The sequence below is a fragment of the Sapajus apella genome, unplaced genomic scaffold, assembly GCF_009761245.1.
Source record: "Sapajus apella isolate SASKATOON/1434 unplaced genomic scaffold, GSC_monkey_1.0 scaffold38, whole genome shotgun sequence".
NCBI classification, from domain to species: Eukaryota; Metazoa; Chordata; class Mammalia; order Primates; family Cebidae; genus Sapajus; species Sapajus apella.
The window spans coordinates 7,724,681-7,748,038 of NW_022436978.1; the positions used below are offsets into that span (position 1 = coordinate 7,724,681).

Below are 23,358 nucleotides of genomic sequence, written 5' to 3' on the forward strand. Positions count from 1 at the left end.
CCATTCTCTGTACAGAATTTTTGACTTTGAAAAATACCTGGCAGATCGCTTTTGCTGAGGATGATTAATTTTTAAGTTTAAAAAGAATTTGATTGGCCGGGTGTGGTGGCTCACACCTGTAATCCTAGCACCATGGGAGGCTGAGGTGGGTGGATCAGGAGTTTAAGACCAGCCTGGCTAACATGGTGAAAGTCTGTCTCTACTAAAAATACAAAGTTAGCCAGGCGTGGTGGCACACGCCTGTAATCTCAGCTACTCAAGAGGCTGAGGCAGGAGAATCGCTGAAACCCGGGAGGCTGAGGTTGCAGTGAGCCGAGATTGCACCACTGCACTCCAGCCTGGGCAACAAGAGTGAAATTCTGTCTAAAAAAAAAAAAAGATTGCATTAATTCTGTACCATTTAAGAGACAGGAGAAAGGTGCCTGCAGTCCCCACTCCTCAAGAGACTTTACTTATACGTGTTTTACGCCAGCAAAGCAAGGATGAGAACAGATTTCCAGCAAATTGGTTCTGGTCATACATGCAGCAAAAACGCATAAATCACAGAGACGGAAACTAGGTTTCTGTTCCCTGGCAGGCGGCAGGGAAGGGATGCTCTTGCCACCCCAGAGACTAGCTTACGTGTGGTGCTTACAGCCAGAAGGTGCGGATTCCAGAGACTCCACCTCTGTCACTTCCTAGCTGTCACCTTGGCCAGTTCATCTACACTTTCCAAGCCTACATATCCACATTTGATGTGAGGATACAAACGTCAGCCCTACTTACCTGTCTGGATTGCTTTAGGGATCAAATGAAATGGTGTTTGTGGAAACATTTTGTGAACCTTCAAGTATCAACTGTTCTCACTACACTATTAGTATACAGCTTCCTGAATGACTTCTGTATGCCAGCCACTGTGCCAGGTGCTGGGGACACAGAGAAATACATCATTTTTGCCTCTGAAACATGCATAGCCTAAGTTGGGGAGACAGATAAACCAACACTACAGGCCAGTGTCAACAGTGCTGTGTTAAATGTCCCAGGGAGGCTGGGGTGGTGGCACATGCCTGTTATCCCAGCACTTTGGGAGGCCGAGGAGGGAGGATCACCTGAGGCCAAGAGTTTGAGACCAGCCTGGCCAACATGTTGAAACCCTGTTTCTATTTAAAAAGAAAAATACAAAAATTAGTCAGGTATGGTGGTACATGCCTGTAATCCCAGCTACTCAGGCAGCTGAGACAGGAGAGCCTGGGTGACACAGTGAGACTCTCTCTTAAAAAACAGACAATGTCTCAGGGAGAGGGCGGGACGGATGCGGAAGGGCCAGAGCAGGGGACTGGGCAGGGTGGGCTTTTCGGAGCAGACTCAGCCAAGTCTTGAAGGACATGTGAGGTAGGAGGTCTCTGGGTAGAGATGCAGAGAAGGGAAACTTCCAGCACAGGCACGAAAACTGCAAAGGGACAGAAACCAGAGAGCATGGAGGGCTCAGGCACTGAGATAGCTTTGCACATGGGTAGAAGGAGGGCAGGATGAGGCCTGCTTGCAGGGAATGGGGCAGGAGACTGGGCTGGGAGGAAAGCATGTCAATTTCCCCATTCACAAAGGCGGCAGGCAGCCCTGGGACATCTAACAGAGACAGGGTTGTTGGGACTGGATCATGGCCAGTGGATTGCAGGAAGGCAAGGCTGGAGTTGGGGAGATCAGTCTGGGGAAGATGAAAGCAAAAAGCTTGAAACTCCTGTACCAAGGCAGTGAAATGGGGTTGAGATCCATCAGACAGGTACGGGGGTGAGATACACAGTGAGTTTAAGCAAGACACATTGAGCCTAGTGAAACAGGGGTAGGGCATTCTGTAGGGATGAGGGCTGGGGTCACGGAATTAAGTTTGAGACATGCTGACTTCCATGCACGTGGAGATGTCCTGTGGGCAGCTGAGTCCACGGCTTGGGAGCTCAGGAAAGAATTATGGGTTGAAAATGTCAGACTGGGTAGTCATCTTTGGGCGTGTAGATCTCATCACTACTATGGGTGGCTGAGTGACAAGAGAACAAAGATACTGATACAAGGTAAAAGGAGGCAATCCCACAGTGGGTATTGAGAAATTTCTAAAAAGGTTGGAAGAACGCAGAAGAAAAACATGCTGCAGGGGGTTAGAAAGGAGGGGATTTCGAGGATGGAGTTTCAACATGGTCAACGCTTGACAAATGCTGACAGAGGAGAGGACAGAAAGATGACCATCTAGTTTGTTCTTGAGTCGTCCAGGCCAGAGTCTGTCGGCAGAGTGCAGGGCCCAGGGCCAGGCTGGCTGCAAGGGTGGGGAGGAGAGGCCATGAGGCCATGAGGCCGTGCAGGCCGTGAGCGAACTCCAGGCATTCTCTGTGAGAAGGGAAGGGAGAAGTCGCAGGGTGGCTCTTAAGGACTGTAGAGAAATAAATGTGCTGATATGCTGAGGGAGAAAAGTAAAAAAGGTATGGGAGCTTGAAGATTTAGGAATAGCAGATGCTGTGTGGGCCACATCCTTGATGAAGAGAATGAGGACAGAATCCAGAGCACAGACCCCGAGAAAGGGGGAAGGAATGGAGCCAGGAGGAGGCAGGCTTAAGGGGAGGTCAGGAGACGACACGGACCAGGAATCGAAGGAGTGGGAGTGCTGGATGGCACTGAGGATTTTTATCTCAGGAAGGAGGTGCAATGGCTGGGCAAGGGTATAGGGAGGCAGGGAACGTCCAGTCCGGAGGCACACTCCCTAGACCATGGTACCCATGCTCCCTAGCCATCCACACTCAGCGTCATGATCCACCCACCAGGTTCAAAAGAAAAGCAGACCAGAAAATGAGGTCTGCTGGGACATGCTGAGAGGGTCCCCGTCAGAGAGCAAGTACTGAGCCGAGACCTGGATGCTGCCTGAAGGTTGTATGCCAAGCACAGAAACTGGGCTTTTTAAAAATTAAGTTGAATTCAGCCGGGCACGGTGGCTTACGCCTGTAATCCCAGCACTTTGGGAGGCTGAGGCAGGTAGATCATGACTTCAGGAGATTGAGACCATCTGGCCAACATGGTGAAACCCAGTCTCTACTAAAAATACAAAAATTAGCTGTGTGTGGTGGCGCGTGCCTGTGATCCCAGCTACTTGGGAAGCTTAGGCAAGAGAATCGCTTAAAGCAGGGAGGCGGAGGTTGCAGTGAGCCGAGATGGTGCCACTGCACTCCAGCCTGGGCGACACAGCAAGCCTCAGTCTTAAAAAAAAAAAAATTAAGTTGAATTCAGCCCATCTTCTAACTAGCAACTGATGTCTATCTTAAGATAACTGATTGCTCAAAACATTTGAAGTCATCCTTTTTGAACTGCTCCCGGTCTCAAAATGTCCCTTCTTGGGATGGAATCTCCCTGTTCTGAACTCAAAATGAAATCTGAAAGAGATCACAAAACACACTCAAGGAACTCCACAGCTCTGGAGACAATTACATGATTGCCCTTCCCCTTCAATCTGGGCCTTCCCCAGCTCCAAAACAAGGAAACAAGCCAAAATAACACAAAAAAAGTCTTTATTTTCATCATTTTTAGGTTGTTCTCACCTGAAAGGTATTAGTGGCCAATTCCACAGTTACTTAATAAAGTAATAATAATAGTGATTAATAATAGTATGTAGAGCCTTAGGATAAATACCTATCTGATCCTTCAAGATTCTATTTGTATGAACATAATCATATGGTCCTAATTATGGAACAGAACACAGGAAGGAATAACTTGTGCCCTCCAGAGCATTTGTTCTTTACAAATCTGGGGTGTGAGAAGCCTCCTTCAAATTTTCTATCCCATTCTGCACTCCGGATGTCTACTGGGTATTCACTAAAATGAAGTAATGCACTTTTACATTTATCTGTGAAAATGGGGGAAGAATTAAGTGAAAAACTTATACTGGATGTCTCCTTGTATTATCCCAGGAAACGATTCTGGTGGCTGTTAATGCATCTTAAATGGCACTTATGGCAGTTGCTCTGAAACAGATTTGACACACTGCAGTTGTTTTTTTTTTAAGAGAAAGGGTCTTGCTATGCTGTCCAGGCTGGAGTGCAGTGATTATTTACAGGCACAATCCCACTATTGATCAGCACAGGAGTTCTGACCTGTTCTGCTTCTAATCTGGGCCAGTTTGCCTCTCTTTAAGCAACTTGGTGGTCCCTTGCTCGCAGGAAGTCACTCTATTGATGTTGAACTTAGCGCAAACATGTGATAGGCATAGTATCCTACAGTCCAGAACTCCTGGTTCCTCCTTGGTCCTGCTCCCTCTTGGTCTCTTCAGTGGCTGGGACTACAAGTGTGTGCCACCTTACCTCACCTGGTGACACATTATATTTGCTCCCTCCTGGTCCTGTTAAGCAATCGTGTTCTTGTTTTAAATATTGATGTTTTAGGGACTATTTATTTATTTATTTATTTAGAGTCTCGCTGTTGCCCAGGCTGGAGTGCAGTGGTGCAGTCTCGGCTCACTGCAACCTCCACCTTCTGAGTTCAAGCGATTCTCTTGCCTCAGCCTCCCAAGTAGCTGGGATTACAAGTGCATGCCACCATGCCCGGCTAATTTTTGTATTTTTAGTAGAGATGGAGTTTTATCATATTGGCCAAGATGATCTCCAACTCCTGACCTCAAGCGATCCACCCACCTCGGCTCCCCAAGGTGCTGGGATTACAGGTGTGCGCCACTGTGCCCCACCAGAGACATATTTTATAACCATAAACCTGGGAGGAAAGACAAGGGTGTAGAAAACATGAAGTTTGGGGTAGGGTTTGTCAATTGCGACAGTTTTTCTCTAGGCTGGAGTTTTTTGTAAACTAGTTCTAAATTTCATGTCTCACACGGATAACAAAACTAGTAAAGTTAGTTGAACATGAAAACGATCACATATGTGAAAAACAAAATATGTAAGAAACAAACAGTGTTCCTTAAATAACCATGGCTATCATTAAGTTATATTTGGACTTCTAAGAAAAAGAAATGTATTGATCCCTGCTTGACTAAAGACAAATTAGAATTGGGAGCATATCTGAACATAGGACGAATAGCCAGAGTAAAGGCTTATTATTAATTTAGATTGCAGTTATTTACTTGGGCTGCACTCTGGCTCCTCTGATTATTTTAAGGAAGATTTACAGTACAAATAATATTGCCAGAGCCACGTTTAACCTGCTGCATAAGAGAACACATTCTTTAAATGACTTTAATACATTAGTTTTATGAAAGCTATGAATTCAGGCTCACTGCAAGTATTTGCAAAGTTACTACTTTTCCTAATAGAGATTTAAGACTCAGATTTTCCACTAATTCAGATTGACATTTTTCTTTAGCCAGACTAGCTCCGTTAGCTTACTTAATTCAGCTAATGTACTAGTGGAAAAACTCTACCTAGTTGGGGACATGTATATATACACACATACATATTTTCCCATTGAAACGAGGGTCTCACTATGTTGCCCAGACTGGTCCTGAAGTACTCTTGGCTCCAAGCAATCCTCCTGCCTTTGCCTCTGAAAGTGCTGGGATTACAGGTGTGAGCCACTGCACCTGGCCCAGTTGGGGAAATATATTTCTTAAATGGAGAGAGTCCTGACAACCAACAGATCCCATTCATTTTTCAGAAAAGAAGTGAGCAGGTGAAAAGGATGGTGGGAAATTTTTTTAGGATGAAGAGAGAAAGTGGTATTTTTAACTCTTGCTGCTCTGATATCACAGCAAAGGATAAGGTCTGGGTGGCAGATAGGTGAGCAAATTCTGATAGATGCAGTCTTCCTTTGATGTGCTTTGCAGTGGATACAATTCTCATTAACATGGCAGATCTCCAAGAATCTAATATGTGGGCATCTTTTATTTTATTTTATTTTTCGAGACAGAATCTCACTCTGTCACCCAGGCGGGAAGGTAGTGGTGCAATTTCGGCTCACTGCAACCTCTGCCTCCTGGGTTCAAGTGATTCTCCTGCCTCAGCTGGGGATTTCAGGAGCCCGCCACCACACCCGGCTAATTTTTGTATTCTTTTAGTAGAGATGGGGTTTCACCATGTTGGCCAGCCTGGTTTCAAACTCTTGACCTCAGGTGATCAACCTGGCTCGGCCTCCCAAAGTGCTGGGATTACAGGTGTGAGCCACCACGCCCAGCCTATGTGGGCTATTTTATTGTGACTGTGAACTTTAATACCCATCCTTCAGGTCTTAGTCTCCACATCTTTAACTGCAGATGAAAATACTTGGCTGTCATAATCACACCAGGGCTTTGGCTGAAAGTTCTGAAATATGCCTGATATGGGTTGTTAGAGTCACAGAGCACGTGTCAAACTGGAACGGCACACATAAGCACACTGAGGGTAGGGACTCACAGACTGTGGAGCGGAAAGGGACTTTCCAGTCTAACGTTTTCACTGTGCTGGTGAGGAGATCGAAGCCCAGAGATGCAAGGAGTCTTGCCCAGCATCTCGTAGGTGGCAGTCCATTTGGATCAGGCCTCAGATTTCCTGACTCTGGGTCCAGTTCCTTGATCACATCTAGGTAATTATGCTCATTCAGAAGGTATTAGTATTGCAACATGATTAACCTTGACATTAACCATTTGAGAATAACCTTTGTTAGATGAAATTTCACTATTTATTGACCATACCAGCAATTTCTATGAATAATCACAAGGATTAATTAAAATTTGGAGGACCAAAAATTTACCTGTTGTGGCACATGATCTTCTTTTGTACCATCACTGTGCATGACTCTTCCCTCATGGCACTTAGCACAGAGCAATGTTCTTGTTTTGAAGCTGCCTGGCCTGCCAGACAGCTTTATAGTTACAGAGACCAAATCCTTCTTCTTGCTTTATTCCCATAGTGCCTGGTTCAGTAATTATCAAATGAATGCCTGAAATTCAGAAACTAAGGAAGAAGCAGTGGTCCTTTCACATAGGGCCTGGTGCAGTTACAAGCAGATCCTGCAATCACTGGGCAAAGGCCAAGATTGGCTTTCTTGTCCGGTGAACATCCCCCGCTGCGGCGGTTTCAGAATCCTAGCAGCTGACAGCACCACTCCAAATGCTTTAAGTGCATGGACTCATTTCATCCTCACTACCCCGAGGAGCCCTAAGTTACAAATGAGACAGAGAGTTACAAAATTGAGGCCGGGAGAAGTTCAATCATTTCCCTTGGGCTCAAAACCTAAGCCAAGCCGCCAGGAGCCAGATCATGTGCTTCCAACCCCTGGGCTATATTGCATTTAAGCCAATGACTGCAGCAGAGCTTATCCTTTTTTATTTATTTTACTTTATTTTATTTTTTTTACCTCTAAGCCAATTTGTACATTTGAAAACTTACATACCGCACCACGGTGGACATACTGACATTTCCCCAAACTGGACATATATGTGCTCATCTTTGCGTTCTCCCTCACCCTTCGACTCCTAACTCTTCCTGTTGAACTCATTTTTCACCTCTCGGCTTCAAGTGCCAACTCTGAAAAAACCTCCCTGGCTTGGTTTCCTCTTATCAGAATTAATCTCTCTGTTCTAGGTGCCCTTTGTTTAAACTTCAGTTTTGGCACTTAGCACATCAAGCCTGGGATGAGTCACTGGGGTGTTTGTGGGAGATCTCCCCAGCTACACAGAGAGCTCGGTGGGGCAGAGGCCGGTGGGAATTAGCGTTACCTTCTTGGGCCTGCTGAGCACTCAGTAGGTGCTCAAGGTTTTCAAAAATGAGATTTTTTTTTTTTTTTTTTTTTTTTAAGGCGTTCAGGGTTGCTGTCTGGTGGCAAGGTCTTTTTTTGGGACGGCTCTGTGGGCTGAGATGGCCTCAACCCGCCCCTCTGCCCACTCCTGCCCCGGCGCGGCCTACCGCCTGGTAGGGCTCTGCGGGCCGCGAGGGCCTCTAGTGCCCCGGCCCTGGCCTCGGCCCAGTTTCCCCAGCTACTAAATGCGGCCCGGAGCTACCGGGGGAACTGGAAAAACACTGGCAGGCGGCCCCACCCCCAGGCCCGGCGGGGCCGCGCGGCCGCCTTTCTGCGGCTTGGGCCTGCTGCTTGGGAGGCGCTGGGGCCCGGGGCGGGGGAAGCGGGGGCGGCGGCCTGCCTGTCAGCGGGAGCGGGCGCGGGCTCGTGTGTCAGCGGCTCCCGCCCCTCTCCCCGCCGCCGTCCGCCCGCCCGCCGGGCCTCCCGGCCTCCCGCCGCCGCCGCCGCCCGCTCCCCCCGCGGCCTGGCAGGCTGCCGGCTGCACAGGCGGGGGTTCGCGCCGTTCTCACGACCTCTCAGGTTGCCTGAGCTCATCTGGGAGCTATTCATTTCCTGCCAGAAAGCAGCCGGGCCTGCTAAGCAAACCACCTTGGCCGCAGGGCCGCCGGGGCTGGCCCGGCGTGGCCGCCCTGGCCCGCTCCCGCCCGGGCCGCGGGCCCCGGCGGCCTCCCTGGAACCCCGGGGCCGCCCCGGCGGGCGCGCGGCGGGGGCAGCCTGTCCGCCCATCTGGTTGCACTTAGGAGTCGGGGAGGAAGCTAGGAGCGGGTTGTTACCGGCCAAGGGGTGTGGGAAAAGTTAATTGACTTTAATGACAGGTTTCCCGGGACGGTGATGACGACGCGGGGGTCCAGCGAAACGCCTGGGTCTCCATTCCAGAAACGCGTGGGGTGGGATGGGGCGCGAGGAGGGGGCGAGCCTCCGGAGTCGCGCTTCTGCGCTGGGAGAGGGCTCTCGTGTTGACCGAGAAACACCCCCACCCCCTTCCAGTTCGGCGCCTTTCCCGCTCCGGATGCTGCTGGAGACGGCGGGGGGCCAGGGCCCCGGAAGGTCTCCATTGAGAGGCTAATGCGCGCGGCAGCCGAGGCCCGCGGCCCGCATCCGGACGCAGTTTGGAGCTGTGCCTTATCTCCCGGAGCGATCAGAACTGGCGGGGGCCAGGGAGAGGGGCTGCTGGTGCGCCCGAGGCCGTGTAATTAGGCCAGGCCTGAGGGACCCCCAGGGAGACAACATCACTGAAGTCGTATTTTTGAAGTTTTGCTTCTCCCTCAGCTACTTACTCCAGAAACAGCCAAAGTGCAGGAGGGTACGGCGTCTTAGAAATAAGTCCATTCATTTTCCAGACTTGGAAATGACCCCGAGAAGGGAAATGACTTATCCAAGGTGACACCCTGAGTTTGGTGGCGTAGCTGGGGCAAGAACTGGAAAGTGCCGGTTCCCGTTTGGAGCCTTAGTGGGGGTCTCCATCCTCTCCCTTTTTAAAACACAATAATCAAATAGTCTAAACCCAGCTTCCAGGAGGGAAAAGTCATCTTTTCAAACCACAAATTTTAAAAAAGAAAAAAACAAATGTTTACTTCTTTTAGTCCTCCTCCCTAGGAAGATAGTATGCTATCCGTGATATTAATAAAAATGCACCTAAAAAAATTTTCCCCTTCAACATAGGGACATTTAATTTTCAACTGGTGTTGTTTTTTTTTTTTTTTCCTGTGAATTTTAAGGATATCAATGTAAAAGGAATTCCTCGCATAAAAATAAGACATTGAGGTCTGATTTTGTTCTACCAGGACACTTAAGGGCTCCTAGTGAGGCCAGAGTACAGGCTTACCAAAGGAAACACTGGCGCTTGAGGTGCGTGTCTTAATGGAGCAATTGTTACTTTGTGTTTAAACGGGAGGGAAAACGTGGAAAAATGATAAAGAAGGGTGTGTGTGTGTGTTTCTTTGGCGGAAGGTGTGTTGGACACCTTTCATGTACACACAAACTAAGGCAAGTAGGAGACAGATTCAAAAAGATCTCTTTTAAGTCTCTCCCTCTGGGGTGGAAGCTGGGTCCGAAGGTGTCTCAGTGGAAAACGGCTGTCTCCCGGATCATTCCTATGATAGAGCCGCTCTCCACACTGGCCTGTGGGAAAGGCCACAGCAGGGCGGGGGAGAGGTAAAGCTTTTGAAACAAGACAGAAAATCGTTGGCTTTATCTTTGTTAGGAAAGCTTCAAAGATTGATCTCTCCCGCCTCATCCTTCTCCTCCCAGAAGCCGGTCTAAGAAAAGGGGGGTGAGAGGAGGCTGGCGGGAGGGGTCGGGGCGGGGAGGAGGACTGGCCGGCGCTGGGGGAGGAGGGCGCCCGCCAGACCCACAGCGCGGCTGATGTGTCTGGTCTCGCAGGGCTCGTGGTTTTCATTTCCCCAACACCTGGATGCAGTCAAACACCTGGCCAAATCTGACAAAATCTGACAAGCCTTTGTGATGGGATTTGGAAGAAATTCCCTGCAGATCCTGGCACAGTTTAAAGCTGTCCGCTTTGAGTTAGGACTTGTTAAGGAGGGATATGTGAGCTGAAACCTGAGACAACCCTTTTGCTTCTATCTGGAGCCCACATCTTGCCTGGAAATGGGGCATGACCAAGCGAAGGGGTCGCTTGCTGTTTGTATTAAAAGGGGAAGATGGCCTGTGTGCCTGCCAGCACAGCCCGCACATGCTTTCTCTATTAGAGCCAAGCACAGAAACTTATCAAAAACACATGTCTGGTGTTAATCATCTGGGCTCGGCCTCCACTTGGGAGTCTAACTAACTGTCCCTTGGCAGAAGGAATCTGTTGACCTTTTCAGCTTGCTTGAAGAGGGTGCAGAGAGGCATTTCAAACTTTTGCGTGCTAGGGAATGTCTTATTTGAACCAAAGGATTGGCTAATTAATGAAGAAGACCCCAACACTTGAAGGAGGCACAGCAGCTGAAAGTGTTTTTACTTCGCATGTTGGTGAGCTACCCTAGGAGAGTGGAGCTGCAGGAACCACCCTAAACGTGCAATGGGCAATAGAACTGGATCCACCAACTTAGTGAATTCAGTCCTGTTCAGGCTTCCTCAGGAGGAGCTATGTAATTGAACAAGGGCTGCAGACTTACCCAACTGCAACTTGAAAACATTTTTTAGAAATCCCTTAAGAGACTGACCACAAGTTTATCAGGGAAGTCTTACCAGATGGCGGTTTGTAAAGTAAACGGAATTTAGTCTTTTTAGTTCCTGGAAGATTGGTGGAAGGTTTGATGGATTTAAAAAAATGTTCTTTTAATAACAAAAGAGCCAGTTCCTGAATTACCAATTACATGTAATTCACATTCCACCAAGAGTCTTTTTACATATTCTAGAAGAATCAGTTCTAAGACATGAAAACCTTTACTTTTTTCTTTTATTATATTTTCTCAAATAAACTTCCCCAAAGGAAGATATTTTAAGAGCATTTCAGACATCTTTGGCATCACATAAAAAAGAAATCTCGTGTAAAAAACGAAATGTCATCTGTACTTTTATAATACAAAGGCGCAATCCAATATGAACATATAAAATATATACAAATATAGTGCATGGTCAGTCACTTAATACGGCTCTCTCTACGAAAAGTAACTTTTTAGAAATTAAAAATACACAAAGTAACCACTTAATCAAAGAAGTCCTCTTTGCTCCCAGTATTCAAGTTCCTGTTTAGAGTCCAGAGGGAAGAGAGGTGGGTTGGGGAGTTTGGGAGGAGGAGGGGTGGCCGGAGCCCCTCAGTTCCGCCACGGCCTCCACATGGAGTCCGCCGTAAGCGAGGGGCCGCTGGAAGGCGACACTGCGTTGGGGCCCACGGAGGTCCCGCTGTTGCTGGTGTAGACGGGGATGACAGGGCCGCTGTGCGCGAAGGCCCCGTTGGGAATGAGGAAGGCAAACTGGCCATCGGGAGCCGGTACCACCTGGAAGCCTCCAAACACCTTAGCCGCCTCTCCAGCCTGGCTGCCCAGCTTGCAGGGTGCGCCGCCGGGAGGGGGCGCCGCGCCCCCGGGGATGGGCACGAGCGGCGGTGGCGGCGCGAATGGCGCGTGCTGGGGACCGCCCGGTCCTGGTGGGGGCGGCGGCGGCGCCTGCAAGGCGGGGTGAGGCTGCCCAGGGTAGGTCATGGCATTGATCTGGGTCATGCAGTTGGCCAGGTGGCCAAGCAGCCGAGTGCGCACCTCGGTATTAACGCCCTCGCACGTGGACAGGAAGCGGGTCACTTCGTTCATGCACTCGCTGAAGCCGGCGCGGTACTTCCCCAGCACGCTCGGGTCTGTGCTCAGCGCAGCTGCGGGCCAGAAGGACACAGACGGGTCACCGAACGGCCCTGGCCCTGTGGCCACTGCCTCCGCCCTGGGAGGTCCCTGTGGCGCGCCTCCCTGACCATGCGCCCGTGAAACTGCCTCTGGCAGGGAGGGTTAGATGAGAAACCAGCCGCCTCTCCACACAAGCGTGGCAGCCAAAGCCGAGCCACTCCTTCCCGATTCCCTGTCGCTGCATTTAAGCCTATCTCAGCCCCAGATCTGTCACCTCCACCCCCGCGCGGGATGTGACCTTGGACAATGCCTCCCAATCCATCATTCGGGCCTCATTTCCCCTTCTGCAACGGGAGGGAGTGCTAACCCAGTTGACCCCCAGGCTCCACGCAGTTCCAAACCGCCACAGTCCTAAGTCCTTTCGCCCCTACCCGCCGCCCGCCACCCTCGCGGCTGCAACCTCTTTCCCTCCCTTCCGGAACAGTAACAACTTGGAGTTGTGGCTATAAATAAGCCCAGACCGTGGGAACGCGAGAGTGAGCCAAGGCAGTAAAATGTAGCTGAATGCCTCTCACAACCACGGGCGGAAGTCTGGAAGAAATCACCGCGAGGCGAGCGGGACGCCCGCACAGGGGGGCGCGGCGAGCTGCCCTCACCCGTCATCTGCGCCCGCTGCAGGTTCCGGAGGTGCTTCACTGTCATTTCCAGAATGTCCGCCTTCTCCAGCTTGGAATGCCGCGAGCTCTGCATAGGAGGAGGCAAGGAAGTAAAGTGAGCCCCTTGTCAGCTGCTTCAGAGTACTGGGGGTCCCTCCTCCCGGCCACGGAGCGCCTGCACATCTAGGCACCGCAGCGAAAAAGGCCGGGCCCTCCCGCCTAGGAGAACGCAGTACAGGCGAGTGCTAGAACCCGCAGGCGGGGGGTGTCACTCTCAGTAGCTGAGGAAGTGTTTGTTTTTTAATTAAAAGAACGAGCAGCGTTTCCCCACTTACATCTTTCTTAAGGGCATCCAAAATCAGTGTTTTCAGCTGGCTCAGACTTTCATTTATTCTTGCTCTTCGTCTCTTCTCCATGATAGGCTTTGATGACTGCAAATAAATAAAAACAATTAGTTCTGAGTTCCCATGGGATCTGCCGTTTCGTCCTGGGCTTTCTAGATAGAAAGAAGCCCCCCAATCCCTACTTAATTTTGAGGGGCTGCAGAGAGATGCAGGTACCGCCCTTACCTTTCTGTGCTCAGATGCTGTCTTTGGTTTATCCGGTGTCGTGTTGACACTGGCTGGGGTAGCAGCCACCGGGGACGAGGAATTTTTCTCCATTATATCAGCTGGCATTTTCCTTTTTTTTTTTTTTTTTAATCCCTAGAGAATTTTATTTTTGGAGTTCTTCACGAAAAATAAAATTTTTTTATGTCTCTGTTACTTGAGACTTTCACAAAACTACTGAGCAAGTGCTGAGGGTTTATTATAATATTTTGTGGCTACTTGGCGATCAGTAGCGCTGTTCCAGGACCAAGGAGAGAGGTAGACGGGGGATTCCGCTGTTATCAGCACCAGCTCCGGATCCTGTGTGATCCCCAGGCCCTGGCGGCCTCTATATATATCTGGGACTGCACGCGAACGGCTCGTGTGAAACTTCCCAAACTTTCTTTCCCACAGTAACTTTCAGCCAATGGGAGGAGGAGACACGCGGCACCGCTCGTGGACCGCGCCCCCCCATTGGCCGCCAGGCACAAGGTCTGGCGGCCAATGGCGCGCGCCTGAGCCCAGGGCACCGGAGGCTACAACGTCAATCAAAAGGATTTTAACCCTTTGCTACTCTCCCTCTGGGCTTTGGTTTAGGGGTGATTTTTTTTTTCTTTTTTCCGCTTTGGTTTTGGTCTTGACTATTTCTTCTGGAGCCAGGGTCTTTGCTCTTTATGCCCTCTCTCATGTGTAACAGAGCGGCTTTGACTGTAGTAAGTTCATTTGAAGCATATATATATTTTTAAAGTTATAAAAGGGCAGAAAAAAATAATAGCAGTGGTTAAAAGCTGAGGGTGGGGGTGGAGGAGAAACGTGTGTAAGGGTGTGAGCTACCGACGCATCTAAATAAGTTCCCGCTCAGACTTTATACATTCAGGAGGGTGAGAGTAAATCATGCAGGAAAAAGGCCAATTTTTTTTTTCCTTTTTGCATGCAGAAAAAGGAAAAAATGTCTTCTAACTTACAAATGCAGGTTTTTGGGATCGAGGTAGTCCTTGAATCCCTTCCCCACCCCATCCCCGCCCCGTCTTTCAGAAATTCCTCTTCTGGAATTGGGGCCTTAGACCACGCGCTTCCCCAGGAAACAATCAGAATAATTTCCAACTGGGTAGAAGGAAGTGGTATTTAAAAATGAAAAAATGAACAAGGGGGCTCTAATGGCAATGCCTCAGGGACTTGCTCCCTCCTTCACCACCGTTTCCCTTTTCATCTGTAGGCTGTAGGTTCTACGGCGCATTGAGGTGGCCGGCAAGGAAGCAGCCTCTCCCTCCTCGCCCCGCGGGCGGTCTCGGCGCCCGGCGCGCGCGGGCCCTTTAAGAGCTACACAAGCCGAGCTGCAGTTTGACATCAGCCGGCCGGCGTGGGCGCGCCTGGAGCCGGAGCACGTGCCAGGATGTTTTATTGCCGCCGCGGCTGCGGCCGGGCCGGGAGGATGTGTGTGTGCGTGCGTGTGTGAGTGAGTGTGTGTGCGCGCGCCCCGGGGGGCAGGGAGGCGGGGGGCGGCGGCGGGCGGCGGAGAGCGGGGGCCGGTTCCTGGTCCCCGGGAGAAGCCAAGAAGGTAAATAGCAGCTGCTGTGCTCGAGCCTGGGAAAACCCCGCCCCCTGCGCCTGGCCCGGGCTCATTGGCGCGCGCTGCGTGTGGGGTGTGTGTGTGTGTGTCCGAGGCCCCCTCCTCCGGCCCCGCCGGGCCAGGAATCCGAGGGGGCGGCAGGCTGGGAGCCGAGGCCCGGCACTTACCCTCCCTCCCCACCCCCGCCTCCCCAGGCCAAGGTCAGCTCTTCCGGGCGGGGAGCGCACACCCGGGTGGAGAGTGGGGAATTCTTCCAACCCCACCTCACCACCGTCACTTTCGGGCTTGGGGTTTTCACTCGGCCGAAAGCCTCACTTGCAACAGCCTGGGGGCGAGGTGGGGGCCTCCGTGTTTGCTCCTGGCCCCCGCCCTCTTCCTACCCCCGCGGGGCCCTCGGCGCCCGCCGCGGTCACGGGATGCCTGACCGCACTTAGGAAGCGGCCGGGTCAGCCTCCTGCCTCCGCTCGGCGACTGCGGTTAAAGCGGCTTCCCGCCGCCCGCCCCTTCCCCGGGTCCCGGGCGGCCGGCCGCTCCCCCTCACTGCGCCCGGTAGGCCGCCGGCGGGCGGCCGGGAGGAGGCGAGCGGCGCGGGCGGCTGCGTGCTGCCTGCTGGCCGGGCCGCGCGCCTGGAGGAGCCGCCGCCGCCGCCGCCGCCGCCGCCGCCGCCGGGTGCCACGTGGCGGGCGCCGGGCCGGGAGCGCCAGGGCTCTGGCGGCGGCCTCCCTGGGGGATTTGCCGAGCCGGGCGGGCGGCGCGCACTGCCTGGGCCGGCCGGCCGCCTCCTCCGCCTCCCGCCCGCCTGCCCGGGTCGCCGGCCCCTGTGCTCTCACACCCCCGCCCCCGCGCCCTTCCCGCCGCCCGGGAGCTGGGCTCGAGGCTCTGGGCAGCCCGGGAGCCCAGCGTCTTGTTTGATGTGGCCCCCCGCCCCTTCAGCCCTTTCCGCGTCCCGGAGGTCTGGCGCACAGTTCTCGTCCACTTCATTCCTTCCTGCCTCCGAGCTCCCCACTGAGATAATGTTGTAAATGATTTCCCCAGATCTGGTCCCGGATGAGATTCAGTGGTTCCTGACTCTGGGTGACCTTGGGCAAGCCCCCCTCTTTCTTTCATTGTGGAACACACGCGCAGTGTCAGACACTGTGTTAAACCCTGGGATTTCCACGATGAGAGATAGAGTGGCAGCCTGCAAGAAGTTTACAGTGAGCTGCGGGGCGGACAGACGCTGATTTTCTGATTGATGACCGGACATTGCTTTATTTTTCCTTGCTTTTCTGAGTTAGGTGTGGCCTGAGAGATCAGGAGGACAGAAACAAAATATGAAACCACACATGTATGGATAACAGTATTGCTGGCTTTCCTGGGTTTACAGCAGTGAATAAGACCGTTACTGCCCTCTGGAAGCCAACAGCCTAGAGGCGCATATAAACGTGTACAGGTGACATCTACGGATGTCCCAGTAAATTCCTCTGGAAGGATTCTAGGTTCAAGAGAGATATATGTCTGGATAGAGGTAAAATGCTATGGAGTTTCAGGAGAATTAAATTACTTTTAAGTTGGGGTACCTTGGAAAATTTCCCGGAGGGATTGGCCTGTGTGCCCTGAAATATAGGTAGGATGGGGGCATTGAAAATGTCCTGAGTCGTGGGGCTGGAGAGCATGCAGGTACCCATGACATTAAAGGCCAGGACTCTGGAACTTGAGGTCTTTATTCAGGGAAGATGGTCTGGAGCTGAGGGAATGTGAGGGACTAGAAGAGGCAGCTTGAGGCGGTATCACAAGCTCCTTAAACGTCTTGCTAAAGGACTTTGGACCTTATTTTTAGACAATGGAGAGCCATGAAATAATCTTGAGCAAAGCAGAGGCATCAGGATTTCCCATTAGAGAGATGGCGCTGGCGAAGTGGGAGAGTGGATTGTATGGTTTGGAGGCAGAAAGGGTGGTTAGGCGGTTCAGGCTAGTAAAGAAGGTTCCTATGAGGCAGGTGCAGACCAACACCCAGAGGCATCTACATCCAGCTCCTCTGGACGTTGACTGCACCCTCTTGGGACCTGAGTTCAACTCAAACCTGCCTAGCCTTTAATGAAGTGTTCCCAACCTCCCACCAGAAACTCAGGAACTCCGATTTAGTTTTTAACTAAGGAATTGTGGCTCTGACCGTATTCACCTAAGCCTCATTTCCACCTTCCAGGATAGTCCTCAAGGCTGCAACCAAACAGTTGCCTCTTTGCAGGCTTGGTTTACTCACTGTTGCCCCTTGGGCTACTCTCTTGAGATTTTTAAAAAATGTTTTCTCACACTGCAGAGTGAGCTGTGCCCTATCATGTTCTGAAGAAATGATGAACAATGCCTCCTTTGTTGACCTGCAACCTGGGCCAATGGGGAAGGAATTTTCTTTCTTATTTTAAACAGATGGAAAAATGGTGATGACAGAAAATTGTCTGTTGCTTTTGGAAAACATGGGTTTTTCCTGTGTGGTTAAAATCCTCTTGGTGAAAGGTGATGAGCCTATGAAGTTACCCTCCTTTCTGCCATGGCCCCAATAAGCTTTCCAAGCTTCTTAAAATGCTTCTACTGAGCGTCTGACTTTTAAAAAACTGCACAAATACACTGACCCAGATTCTTCCAAGGAACTAAACCCTTCCTAGGGAAGCATGTTAACCCTTTCCAGGTCCCCCCCCCCCCCCCGCCGCCGCCCCACATCTTTCAGAACCAGTGGACCCTCTGCTAAGCTCTGACACTGACTGCTGTCTGCTGGTCAGCCTTCATTAACCAGTGGGGTATGTCACCCCCTGTCCATTCTAAGGGATTTTTGCACCTGATTCTTTTCCCCACTCTGGATTTGGCACCTTGAAGGTGCATGGGGAATGGAATATGGTCATGTTAGGATCTCATGCAGTACTCAAAGCAGCCTCATGGGTCAAATAGTTAATCAGCAACTCGTTTATGGCCACTTTGGGAGTGCTTAGAATGGGCAAGCAACTTTCACACACACACATTTTTAGATAAGGGGAAGAGGCTCAAGTAATAAAAAAATCAGCTATGAATTTGTGTCTAGACCAAAAATATATATATAAATAAATTCCAGGAGCTCTCTGGCTTTGCACTCTAACCGTTCAAGAAGAGTTTCTTGCAGATGTGCTCAGAGATGATTTTGCAGTGTCCTTATCCTAGGCAGTGAAAATAGGACCAAATTGGTCCTCTCCCCACACCTTCTCAAATGGGACAGTCAGCTTCTAAACTCAGGAAGAAGCATCTGGATTTGGAAGAATGCTCTTAGAAACAGCCTTTATTTTTCAGTCATCCTCTTCCCCCAACTCCAAGAGCAAAGAGAAAACGGAGCCCTGTTCCTCGGTGAAGATCACTTCTTTGATCCCACTGTGATACCAGCAAAACACAATGAATCGAACTGTTCTCACCATGCCATGCCCAATAAATACAACCAGGGGCTCCCGTGTTTGTCTCCACCCACACTTCCTCCCCACCCCCACCCCAGGAAGGGTGATTTCTCTGTCTTATTGCATCACCTGTTTGCTTTCAAACCATAAAACAAATAACTGCATCTCTAGTGAAACTCCCCTTTGTCCCCTAGGTATCAGAATGGTTTGTGGGTTTGGTTTAAAGCTACAGAAAGGAGAGAGCAAAAGAAGAAGAGAAAAGGTATTTTGCCTGAGGACTTGAAGCTTTTTTAACCCCCCTTTTCCTCCGCTTGACTGACTTTCTCACACTCAGATTCCCTCCAGCCTGCCAGAGACGTGGTAGCTGCCTTGCCAAGAGCTATCCTGGGAGGGCTATTGAAAGAGCTTTGAGTAAGTACACACAGGGCGGATTTTCTCCTCCCCTCGGTACCTGCTCCGCACCTGTACAAGGAGCAGTTCCACACATATCACCTGATCACAGCCCTTTCAGGGACCGTGAGAAAAATTAAGCCCAGGATAGAAGAGACATGTTTCTCGTCTCTCCAGGGCTGCAGCCAGCTTCCTGCAGTCCGAGTGCCCAGAAACAGCACATTCCAGGCTGGTTGTGCACGCGTGTTTGCTGGGGCACGTGCCAGGTGGGAGTGCTGGGAAAGGGGGGGCAACTAGAGGTCACCTTTATAATGACCACCTTGCTGCCTCTGTTCTCTGGTGTGTGCCTGACTGGTAGCTTTAGAACCCTCTGCTAGAATCATTATCATAGTCTTTTTTTTTTCTTTTTTTCTTGAGATGGAGTCTCGCTCTGTCACCAGGCTGGAGTGCTGTGGCACAATTTTGGCTCACTGCAACCTCTGACTCCCTGGTTCAAGCGATTCTCCTGCCTCAGCCTCCCAAGTAGCTGGAATTACAGACACATGCCACCACGCCCAGGTCACTTTTGTATTTTTAGGAGAGATGGGCTTTCACCATGTTGGCCAGGATGGTCTTGATCTCCTGACCTCGTTAGCCACCCACCTTGCCTCCCGAAGTGCTGGGATTACAGGCGTGAGCCACCTCGCCTGGCTATCATAGTCTTTCTAGATAGCAGTCTGTATATGCTGATCACAGAATTCATAGCCAGGATTTTTTTTTAACCTGTAAAGCCCCTGAAATGGAATTTCACCTTGTGTCTATATGTGCATATTTAGCAGGAGCTTAATAAATACCTTCCAAATGAATAAACAGATGCATCATTTTTATTTGTTTGTTTTTTTTTCCCCCTGAGAAGAGGGTCCACAGCTTTCAGCAGACTTGCAAAGCTCTTTGCAATCAAAAAAGGTTAGGGAAAGTAGATCAGATAATCTATGCTTACTAGTGGGTACTCTAAGCCCCAGGGAAGGAAGGGGCTTGCTCAGCTGCCCACAGCAACATAAGGCGGGGGGTGTGTGGGGGTGTAGGGTAGGCAGAAGCCAGCTGGGAGCTCTTTTCACCACACCACACTGCTGTGGTCCATGGGTAATTTTAGGTTGGGTTTGTGGAGTTGTGATCACCAAAGCCTGCATTTAAAATAGACACAACAAAGATACTTTGAATTTCTACAACTTTTCACTCCCAAATTCTGAGGCACTTGAGCAGCTCTGCATCCAATTTTTGGATGTAGAAAGGGCTAGGTGAGAAAGCAAAGTGTCTGCGGAGAAAGCCTTGGGGAATGCTTGGAGCAAGAGCCCTGGTTGCCATGCAGAGGCATTAGAAACAATTGCAACTGCATTCCATCTTTGATAAAAATAAGTTGCTACTTCTGAACAAAATGCCTGGTTGATTTCTGGCCAAGCTAGGACCTCTCACTGCAAACTGGGGGTGGGGTGGAAAACAGAGGCTTTCAACGCTGGCTAAAAGCAGCCTGTAATGCTCCCCCACTCGCTTGGAGCCAGTGACACCCGGGGAATGTGCACTTTTCTAATGGGCTCTGAAAGAGGACGGTTGCCAAGAAAGCATTTCCCAGTGGGGTGGGGGTGGGGCATCCTGGAATGGCTTCACTCCCACATTTGGCCCAGCCACAGCAGCAGTGCAGGGAAGGCTCTAAAGGCGCTCCTAGCTAACCGCCTAACCTCTGATCAGGGCTTCAGTGAGGCAAGCCTGCAAGCCCAGGGATGAAGGAGGGTATTCCTAAGGGATCACAGGGATGCTAACTTGTACCCCTGTGCCTTTCGAAAGGGTCAGAGCCATGCTGGGGATGGGGCATGTGGAGGCAGGCCCGGGGATCTCAGGAAGCCTCTGGAATGTGGGGTGACGCCCATCCCCTTTAAACTTAGGGGATGCATTTGTTTGCCTTGCTGATGAGCTGGTCAGATAGTAATGTCAGACTAAATTTCTCCAAAATTCAAAAACAGAAAAACTTAGCTATCCAGTAAAGCCATTTGTTAAAACTTAGAACCTGAAAGTGATTTGAAATGAAAAGACGCTATATATATATATATCTCTCTCTCGAGACCGAGTCTCGCATTATCTTCCGGGCTGGAGTGCAATGGCACGATCGTGGCTCACTGCAACCTCCGCCTCCTGGGTTCAAGCAATGATCCCGCCTCAGCCTCCTGAGTGGCTGGGATTACAGACATGTGCCACAACACCCAGCTAATTTTGTATTTTTAGTAGAGATGGAGTTTCACCATGTTGGTCAGGCTGGTCTTGAGCTCCCAACCTCAAGTGATTCACCAGCCTCAGCCTCCCAAAGTGCTGGGATTACAGGTATGAGCCACCATGCCCAACCACAACATATTTTTAATTACAATCATGATCATTAGCATCCTTGCATTATCTCACAGATTATAGAAAATTCTGGAAGAAATGGCAGAAGGGACCTAAGAAGTAACAAAGTCAGCCCACTCCTTTAATGGATAGGGAAACTGAGCCCAGGAGGAAGCGACTTGCACAAGGTCAAGCAGCCTCCCAGAGGGGGAACAGCAAAACCAAAATTAGACTCATGTTTCCTGCCTGCCAGTCTGGAAACTCACTTTACTGTACCTCTCTATAAGAGAAAAACATTTTCAAGTATCATCTACAGCGAGTGACTAACATTTTCACCAAGATGAATTTACAGCTAAGAAACTGAGCTATCTGCTGGTGAGTGATTTTGAGTCCCAGGTTTGCTGTGCTGTGATTCTTTTTTCTCAGATTTGTCCATCACCCTATATTCTCTGAAAAAGAAGCGATCTTAGTTTCTCAGCTCCAGGAGATAGGAAGCCTTTTGCAGGGTCCACCCAGGATAGGTCCTCTCCTTATAATTGCCAGTGTGTTTCCCTGACTTGTGCTCTGAAAGGAAGACTGGAAGAGAGGATAGTTCCAGCTCCTGAATCGATGCTCCAGTGGTGCTGAGCTTTCATCTCAGGACCAGAGAAAACACGATGGTAGGAATACAGTGAAAGGGCTGGAGCACCAAGACACGGCTTCACATTTAGGAGAGGGAGAGGTGAGAAAAATAATGCATCTTCCAAGTGGTTGAGAGATGTTATTTGCAAATGAAATATACAATTTTCCTTTTAGATGTCAGGCATAGAGAACAAGAGAAGGCGGTTCAGACAGCTGCCACAGCTGCAGCTCAAGACTCTGATGGGGCCAGGCGTGGTGGCTCATGCCTGTAATCCCAGCACTTTGGGGAACTGAGCTGGTGGATTACGTAAGGCCAGGAGTTTGAGACCAGACTGGCCAACATGGTGAAACCTTGTCTCTACCAAAAACACAAAAAATTAGCTGGGCATGGTGACGCATGCCTGTAGTCCCGGCTACTCAGAGGCTGAGGCGCTTGAACCTGGGAGGCAGAGGTTGCAGTGAGCTGAGTTCACGCCACTGCACTCCAGCCTGGACAACATAGTGAGACTCTGTCTCAAAAAACAAGACTCTGAGGGGCTCTAGCATGACTGGGACCTTCTGGTCTCTTCCACAGAGTGGGAGGTACCTATCACTTATATGGTATTACTTGACAGTTGACAAGACACTTTCGAGCCTACTGTAGCATTTTGTCCACGTACACAGCCATTTGTTCTAGACTGTAGGCTGGCAGGGCTTTGTTGGGCATCCCAGTGAGGGAGAGAGAGGATATATGTGGTCAATGCAGGAGTCGTTTGGCTGGACTGTGGGCTGTTGGGAACTCTGGATGTGGGATAGACAGCTGTTCTGGAAAATAGTACCTCTAGAGAGACAGGGCAGGGAAGGGAGCTTAGAGGGCAGGAGAGAACCAACTTTTCTTTCTTGGGGAGACCCATGGACAAGAATCAGATTTCCAGAAACTGGAACAAAGAGGACAAAAGAGATGTCTCTCAATTTGGTAATCCAAAGAACAGACACATATTTGCGGGAAGAGGAAATGAGGGAAGGTCCTTTTTTTGTGTGTGGAGGAAAATTGGAAGGGAGAGACATGAGGGGAAGGAATCCCACTTAGCAAGAAGATGACTGAGCAGATTCTGGAAATGACACAGAGAGGTAGAGGCTGAGGCTTCCCTGAACTGAGGACAGAGCTGCCGCATTCAGCATATAGGGCAGAAAGCGTCCCAGAAAGCTAGGTTTGAGAATGAAGACCCTTATAGAATTCTGAAACCTGCATCACTTTACACTAGCTAGTTGTTTGCTCCATGCTGTTTGTATCACCATAGGTGTAATATAAAATCCCGTAGGCTTCCGTGGTGTATATGTGCCACATTTTCTTTATCCAATCTATCACCAATGGGCATTTATTTGTGTTGGTTCCAAGTCTTTGCTATTGTGAATTGTGAATGATGTAAATACATAGTATTATATATAATATATATTATAATTATATTTAATTATATATAATTATAATATATATTATATGTACAGAATATATAATATATATTAATATATAGTATTATATGTTATAATGTAATATATAATAATGTAATAATATAATTATATATACCCCAAACAACCCCACGATGTTTTCCAGCCTATAGGAGAGAGAGAAATATATATATATGCATATATATTATATATAATGTATTATATTATTACCTTATAATTATTATATATTACATTATTACATAAAATTACATATATATTATATAATTATATAGTACATTATTTATATAATTATATATATTATTATATATTATATTATACATTATTATATTA

General features: G+C 49.7%; 1 protein-coding gene across 1 annotated transcript; it reads right to left on the reverse strand.

The window, feature by feature from the left end:
• Positions 1 to 11,119: 11,119 nt before the first annotated feature.
• Positions 11,120 to 13,838, reverse strand: HES1 (hes family bHLH transcription factor 1). Its single transcript, XM_032298224.1, has 4 exons — positions 13,240 to 13,838; positions 13,006 to 13,101; positions 12,671 to 12,758; positions 11,120 to 12,046 (listed from the first exon to the last, which is right to left on the reverse strand). The coding sequence occupies exons 1-4, from the start codon at positions 13,345 to 13,347 to the stop codon at positions 11,496 to 11,498; spliced, it is 843 nt and encodes a 280-aa protein (XP_032154115.1). The 5' UTR covers positions 13,348 to 13,838; the 3' UTR covers positions 11,120 to 11,495.
• Between the last annotated feature and the right edge of the window lie 9,520 nt (positions 13,839 to 23,358).

Coding starts and splice junctions, on each gene's coding strand:
- HES1 (XM_032298224.1), bottom strand. CDS start 13,347: ATGCCAGCTGATATAATGGAGAAAAATTCCTCGTCCCCGGTGGCTGCT. Junction 13,102..13,239: donor CAGCATCTGAGCACAGAAAG/GTAAGGGCGGTA, acceptor ATTTATTTGCAG/TCATCAAAGCCTATCATGGA. Junction 12,759..13,005: donor TGGATGCCCTTAAGAAAGAT/GTAAGTGGGGAA, acceptor CCTCCTATGCAG/AGCTCGCGGCATTCCAAGCT.